Source organism: Nannospalax galili, unplaced genomic scaffold (assembly GCF_000622305.1).
Source record: "Nannospalax galili isolate Female #2095 unplaced genomic scaffold, S.galili_v1.0 scaffold664, whole genome shotgun sequence".
Taxonomy (NCBI): domain Eukaryota; kingdom Metazoa; phylum Chordata; class Mammalia; order Rodentia; family Spalacidae; genus Nannospalax; species Nannospalax galili.
Window position 1 is genome coordinate 606,169 of NW_008354274.1, and position 7,526 is coordinate 613,694.

General features: G+C 50.1%; 1 protein-coding gene across 1 annotated transcript in view; it reads right to left on the reverse strand.

The window, feature by feature from the left end:
- Window positions 1–7,526, reverse strand: part of Slc29a4 (solute carrier family 29 member 4) — a 23,751-nt gene that overhangs the window by 6,311 nt on the left and 9,914 nt on the right. The window contains exons 3-6 of the mRNA XM_008851376.3: window positions 5,901–6,032; window positions 5,000–5,113; window positions 4,449–4,577; window positions 3,080–3,154 (exon numbers count right to left, since the gene is read on the reverse strand). Of these exons, the coding sequence (XP_008849598.1) occupies window positions 3,080–3,154; window positions 4,449–4,577; window positions 5,000–5,113; window positions 5,901–6,032 (450 nt within the window). The remainder of the gene's footprint in view (window positions 1–3,079; window positions 3,155–4,448; window positions 4,578–4,999; window positions 5,114–5,900; window positions 6,033–7,526) is intronic.

Sequence of the window (7,526 nt, forward strand, 5' to 3'; positions counted from 1 at the left end):
CTTCATCTCATTCACTGCTCCACCCTCCCCATTCACCACCACCAGTCCTTCCCCACTGCACCTGGTTCACCACCCGACCATCCTACGAGGCCCCACCCCTCCCACCCTTTCCGAAGCCCCAGTTCCTCCCAGTCCCACCAGTTCCTTTCTGCCCAAGGCCCCAGAGTCTCTCCTAACTTGGCCCAACTCTTCTACAACCATTCGCAGTTCCCATCCCACGCCAGCTCAGCTCACTGGCCCCAGCCTGCCTGACCATCCAGACAGCCAACCTCAGGTCCCCTTCCCCCAGGAGCTGTCCTCCGGAGCTGGGCGCACTCCCACAGCCCCTCCCCACCCTGTCCTTGAGCCCCTCCTGCCCTGAGGACTCCCCCTGTGGTAAGCAACACATAGCCCTGCCTCCCTGGGCTTGGTGGGGATAGGTTGCAAACAAGTCACAGAAACACATAACCATGGTGCAAGGGTGCATGCTGTGGGGGGGGGGCGGTAGGAGGTGGGCAGGGTTGGGGGTTGTTAGTATCTTGCCCTGGGAGGAGATAGTTAAGCCAGCGTCTGTAGGACGACTGAGCCAGGCACACAGACTGGGAGTAAGCATTCTAGGCCGGTATGAGCCATGTGTTTGTGTGAGAAGCTGAGAGGTCTCCCAATAGCAAGGGCTGGAGGGCTGGAGGAGGAAGCTGGGATTTTTGCCCAGTGTGGGACAGGACTAGTAATGGCTGTCATGGGCTTCTGAAGATGGATAGGGCTCTGAGCAAGTCTTTCCTTTTTATTAATTTTATTTGTTTTGGGGTGGGGCTTGTCAGGGGTCAGTTTTCTCCTTCTACCACATAGGGTCCTGGGAATTGAACTTAGGTCATCAGGCTTGGCCACAGGTGCCTTTACCCACTGAGCCAGACTCTTGAGCAAGTCTTTCTTGAGGGGCTCTTAGTGACTATATTACACCCTCAAATCAGTGCACAAAACCTGTGGGCCAGCCTCACTCGTCCCATCACAGAATCAGCTGGCGTGGCCTGGGGGTGTATGTGTAGAGTGCTTACTTAGCATGCATGAAGCCCTGGGTTTCATCCCCAGTACAACATAAACAGGGTAGGGTGGCAAATGGCAAATGCCTGGAATCTAGGCACTCAGGAAAGGGTGGGAGTGGAGGAAGGAAGATCAGAAGTTCAAGGTCATCCTAGGCTACACAGCAGAGTTAGAGGCCAGCCTGGATTACAGGAGACCCTGTGTCAAAAAAAAAAAAAAAGTTGGGGATCTGGAGAGATAGCACAGGGGTTTAAGAGCACTTGCTGCTCTTGCTAAAGGACGAGGGTCAGTTCCCAGCCACATGGTAGCTAACAACTGTCCATAACTCCAGTTCCAGGGGATTTGATGCCCTCTTCTGACTTCCGTGGGCATTGCATGCACATGGTACACTTAAGTACATGCAGGCAAAACACTCATATACATACATACAATAAAAATAAATAAATAAAAAATTTATAGTAATAAAAAAGCCAGGTCTGGTGGCATACATCAGGTAGAGGTGGCATACATCAGGTAGAAGCAGGTAGATCTCTGTGAGTCTGAGCCCAACTAGGGCTACATAGTGAGACTCTGCCTCAAAAAAAAAAAAAAAAAATCCACCAGTTTGCAAAGTGACCTGTGTGTCAGCCACATTTGACACTACAGAAGGTCGCCAAGGAGAAGTGGAAAGCAGTTCCTGAGGATGCTTGCTGGGCTCAGCTTCATACCACTGCTTCATAGCTGTGAACAGTTACCACATAGGAGGATGAGAACATGGGAAAAAAACACAGCCAAGCACAAGGCTCAAAGTCTATTTGAACTGAGGAAGGGGTAGCAAGACAAGGAAGGGCAGGCCATGAGGACCCAGCTTGGAGTCTGCCTGGAGGGCGTATCCAGATGACCTCTTGAGGACTGGGTGAACTCTGGCATTAAGCAAGGGAAATGACTTGGGAAATACACACATTTGAGAAACAGGGGTGCTAAGCATGGGTGGCTGGTGGATTGGTGGCTCTGAGAAAAGCTTGGTCCCGAGTGGTGACAGCTGATGTCATGGGCCTGGCCAACACACACACACACACACACACACACGCACACACACGCACGCACGCACGCACTCATGCATACACACGTACATATATGCGCATTCGGTCTTTCTGAACAATCTCTCCTGGTGGGAGGCTCAGAAGACTCAGAAGTACACAAAACTCAAAAGGTTCAGGAACAAGAGACTCTGACAGGCTGAGCTGCCTGCAAGTTATTCTGGGAGATCCAGAGATACAGCTGTCATGAGGTATTACCTAGGCTGGGGTGGGCTTTTAAAAAAAAATATTTTATTATTTTTATTTCATGTGTATGAATGTATTGCCTACATGTATGTGAGTGCACCCATGTCATGCAATGCTGAGGAGGTCAGAAGAGAGCTTCGGATTCCCCTGGAACTGGAGTTAAGTAAAGAACAGTTCGTAGCTGCCATGTGGGTGCTGGGAATCAAACCTGGGTCCTCTGCAAGAGCAGTCAGTGCTCTTAACTGCTGAGCCATCTCTCCAGACCCTGGGGTGGGCTTTTTGGTGATACATCTGTCTTTGAATCACTCGTGATCCTGTAAATAACCCCAGTAGACTCACTGGTTCACTAAACCTAGTCTGGGTGAAGTAATTTCTTTGGTCTGCCATCAATATGCCCTATCTGGGCTGAACAGAGGTGAACAGATGGTTGTTCAAATGTCCCCAGTGGGAAAAAAAAAATCACACAGGCACACAGAATATACCTGCCTGCCAGTTCATTGGCAGCATAGCACCCCAATCCTACATGCCATTCAAACCCCAAATGAACACACTTTAGAACCACAGCACACATGCATGTGAACATATCCCTCCCACACAGAGGTCCATCCCTCCACATCCATGGTCACCATCCCCCACCATCCACAGTCATCATCCCCTGCCACCTATAGTCACCACCCCTCCCCATCCATCCTTATTATCTCCATCCCAGAAGATCTAGAGCTTGCAAGCCCTCCCTCCCAGCACACATGAAGGGGCTGCTAGTCCAAGGCCCCCTTGAGTGTCTTGATACTCACTTTCTCCAGTCATCACCCCCTGCGTGTACCTCTTGGGCAGTAATCCCGTGTACCCATAGAAGCTAGATTGCTGCACTTAAGAGAGAGAGAAGGGGAATTGGTCAGACACCATTTGTCACTGTTTGGTGCAGAGGCAACATGGCTATCTTGTACTATATTGTCAGGCCAGAGTGTGGTGGTAGTGAGGTCTGACACAGCCATACAGCAGCACAGGGGGGAAACTACTTCAAGGTCAATGGTAAATCCTGGCTGGTGGAATAGGAGCAGAAATGGCATAGGCCAGAGCTGGATGAGGCAGGGAAAACTGGCTCTCAGCCTTTCTTTCATTGGCAGAGACAAAAGAGGTATCAGCCTGAGTCCCTTTCCCCTGCCACCATTTCTGATGGGGTTGGACATGCAGCAAAGTGCAAGAGAGCTGGGTATGTTGGTGTAGACATGTCACCTCAGCACTTGGGAGGCAGAGGCAGGAGGATCAGGAGTTCAAGAGCATTCTAGGCTACTTGGTTAATTTGAGGCCAGCCTGGGCTACATGAGGCCCCATCTCAAAAAAAAAAAAAAAAAAAAAAAGAGCTGAACATGGTGGGACATACCTTTAATCCCAGCATCCCAGCACTGGAGAGGTAAAGGAGGCAGAGGCAGGTGGATCTCTGTGAGTGGGAGATCAGCCTGGTCTACATAGTGAGTTCCAGGCCAGACAGGGCTACATGGAGACCCTGACTCAAAAAAAGGGGGTGGGGGCTGGAGAGCTGGCTCAGCAGTTAAGAGCACCCTGGTCTACATAGTGAGTTCCAGGCCAGACAGGGCTACATGGAGACCCTAACTCAAAAAAAGGGGGTGGGGGCTGGAGAGCTGGCTCAGCAGTTAAGAGCACTGGCTGCTCTTGCAGAGGACCCAGGTTTGGTTTCCAGCACTCATGTGGTAGCTAACAACCATCTGTAACTCCGGTTCTAGGGGATCCAACTCCCTCTGGTTGGATGGTTCTGGTTCTTGAAAGTCAGTTTCTATCAAAGAACCAGGGGCTGCCGTCTAAGCCTGTCCCACATGAGGGTGGTCCTGGTACATGTAAGGGTGAGGGTCTGCAGTATGTATGTGATTTGTGTGCACGTGTGTAGGTATACATATGAAGGGTATGTGTATGTGTGAGATGTATGCATGGATGTGGTACATATGTGTGAGATGTCTGCATGTGGGGGGATGTCCATGTGTATGGGATGTGGGTATGTGTATGTGGTGTGCATGTGTCAGATGTGTACATGTGTGTGGGAGGGTGCATTCTGGGTTAGCTCACCTTGCCAGTATGCTACTTGCACAACAGGGCCACAGAGCACTTATGCCAGCCCTCCTGGGGTGTCCGGGCCCCACTGCCTACCTGTGCAACCGAAGGCTACGGTACCCACAGCAGCCAAATTGATGGCATAGGCCTGGTCGTGAGAGAAGAGCTGCAGCCAGACATCACAGATACTGATAAACAGCAGGGGACCCAAGGCAAGGAGGTAGCCTACAAAGAGCAGTGAAGTCAGGAGGAGCGGTGAGGGAGCCAGGTCTTGAGAGCTGTTGCCACCTGCCCCCCAATACTGGGCAGGCAGAAGACTCTAGGGGAGTGTACAAGGAAATCCTGGGGACTTCCTGGAGGAGATACCATCAGAGTTGAGCCTTGCAATTGTATACCACAGGAAAAGGATGGACCAAGAAGAGAGTTGACACAGGCTCCTCTAGATGTAACTTGGGGACCACAAGAGCGTGTGGGGACACCGTATTGTACTAGCATGTAGCATGACCCTGCTCCCCAATCCCGCAGTCCATGGAATTCCTTGAAAATGCACCCTTATCACAGGCAAGACTGGGAAACGGTAGGCCAAGAGCTCACAGGAAGAGCTGGGAGCCTGAGGCTGGGAGCAACACGAGGACGGCCTTGCCTACCCGTGGTGATCCTGGTGTGCAGGTTCAACCTCTCCACCACCGCATTGTTGAGGAGAACGGCCGCCAGTGCCACCAAGATGTAAGTGAGGCTCATGTCGAACACGATAGACGTCCCTGGGTGTTGGAGGGACAGCAAGGCTGAGAGGGACTTCCAAGCTCTACACCCACCCCCTGGCTCTCTCTTCACTCTCCCCAAGGGGCTGACTGCCGGAGACAGGGAGTGGCTGCTGTGAGGTCACTCAGCAATTCCCAGTGAAGCAGAGATTTTTGTACTGAGGGTCATCCCTCAGTTTCCCAAGTTAGTCCCTGGCCAACTCAGCTACACACACACACACACACACACACACACACACACACACACACAGCTACACACCTTAACTCCATGTCACAGTTTAAATGAGCCATGTTCCCCTGGGCTCATGTGTTGGAACACCTGGTCCCTAGTGGGTGGAGCTGTTTGGGAAGGTTGAAGAACCTTCAGGAGATGAAGCCTCCCAGGAGGAAATACATTACTGGGGGTGAATCTTGAGTTTTGATAGCCCGGCCCCACTTCCTGTTCATTCTTTGCTTCCTGAGTGCAGATGCAATGTGAACACCTAGCTACTCACTCTCTCCTCATGCCTTTCTTGCCTGCTGTGAGCCAGAATAAACCTTTCCTCCCTTAAGCTGCGTTTGTCAGGTATTTTATCATAGCAATAAGAAAGTCACTAATATATCCTTCATAGTAAAATACCAAGGTTATTCCTCTACTGTGCCCCTCAAACCACAGCAGCCCATTCCTGGGAGGACAATACCATGTTCCCAAGCAGGGTCCTGCCCCCCAAAGTTCTCAGAAGAGCCCAGCCCAGGGTAAGGGTGCTAGGCCACTGGTGAGGGCTGAGTGGGTGTCAGGGAGACCCACCTGGGTACTTGTGGTGAAGATAGTCCACATCAGTGATAAAGCTGTTGTATGGAAGCAGGAAGCCCACGCCTGCCAATAGCATGGCAAAATAGATGGCGTGGTAGCGGTCGTCCGGCACTGGCTCCTCCACCGCTAAATGGGAGACACCAGGACACAGGGTGAGCCCACTCAGACTGAGGTCACCCACTAAGGCTGCTTGCTGTTCACCACCACCACGGCTACCATACATCACCAAGGCCCCAATCATCCACATCACTATCAATATGGCCACCACAGAGAGCCATCATACATCACAGCCTCTGTGGTAGTTAATCTTTTTTAAAAAATATTTTGTTATTTTTATTTTATGTGTATGAATGTATTGCATGTGAGTGCATCCATGTCATGCAATGCCTCATGGGTCAGAAGAGGGCTTCAGATTCCCCTGAAACTGCAGTTAAGGATGGTTCATAGCCACCATGTAGGTGCTGGGAATCGAACCTGGGTCCTCTGCAAGTGCAGTCAGTGCTCTTAACCGCTGAGCCATCTCCCAGCCCCTATGGTAGTTAATCTTAAATTAAAAATAATTTTTTTTGTCTTTTTGAAGCAGGGTCTCCTTGTAGCCCTAGCTGTCCCAAAATTCACTGTGTAGACCAGGCTGGCCTTGAACTCACAGAGATGCTCCTGCTTCTGCCTCCCAAGTGCTGGGACTACAGGTGTGCGCCACCATGTCTGGCTTTAAATTTAAAAATTTTAAAACTATTTCGAGGCCAGTCTGTTCTTATTTGGTGAGTTCCAGGCTAGCCAGGGTTACAAAGTCAGACCCTGTCTCAAAAAAAATTTTTTTGGTGTGTGCGTCTGTGTGTGTGTATGTGTACATGAGTGCAGATACCCAAAGAAGCCAGAAGAATGGGTCAGAGCCCCTGGAACTAGAGTTAGAGGTGATTGTGAACCATCAAATATGGGTGCTGAGAACCAAACTAGGGTACTCTCAAAGAGCAGTACACACTCTTAACGGATGAGCCAGCTTCCCAAACCCTTAATTTTCTTTATTTAACCTTTCCATTTTTAAAATTTGGGGCTGGAGAGATGGCTCAGTGGTTAAGAGCTCTGGCTGCTCTTGCAGCAGACCTGGGTTCAGTTCCCAGCATCCCTATGGTGGCTCACAATGTCTGTAACTCCAGTTCCAGGGAATCTGATGTCTGTAATTCCAGTTCCAGGGAATCTGATGCCTTCTCCTGGCCTCTGTGGGCACTGAAGGACATGGGTATACTTACATGCACACAACATACTCATACACATAAAGTATAAATAAATAAACAAACAAATAAATAGGCTGGAGAGATGGCTCAGTAGTCAAGAGCATTTGCTGCTTAATCATGAGGACTCTAAGGGCACCCACACAGACACATGTACATACATGTGAATAAAATTAAATATTTTTTTAATTTTTAATTTTTAAAAAAAGAGTATTTTGTCTGCATGTATGTAAGTGCACCATGTGTATGCTTGGTGCCTGTGGAGGTCAGAAGAGGGCATTAGATCCCCTGGAGCTGAAGTTATGGTCAGTTGTTAGCTACCATGTGGGTGCTGGGAACTGAACCCAGGTCCTCTGCAAGAGCAGCCAGTGCTCTTAACCGCTGAGCC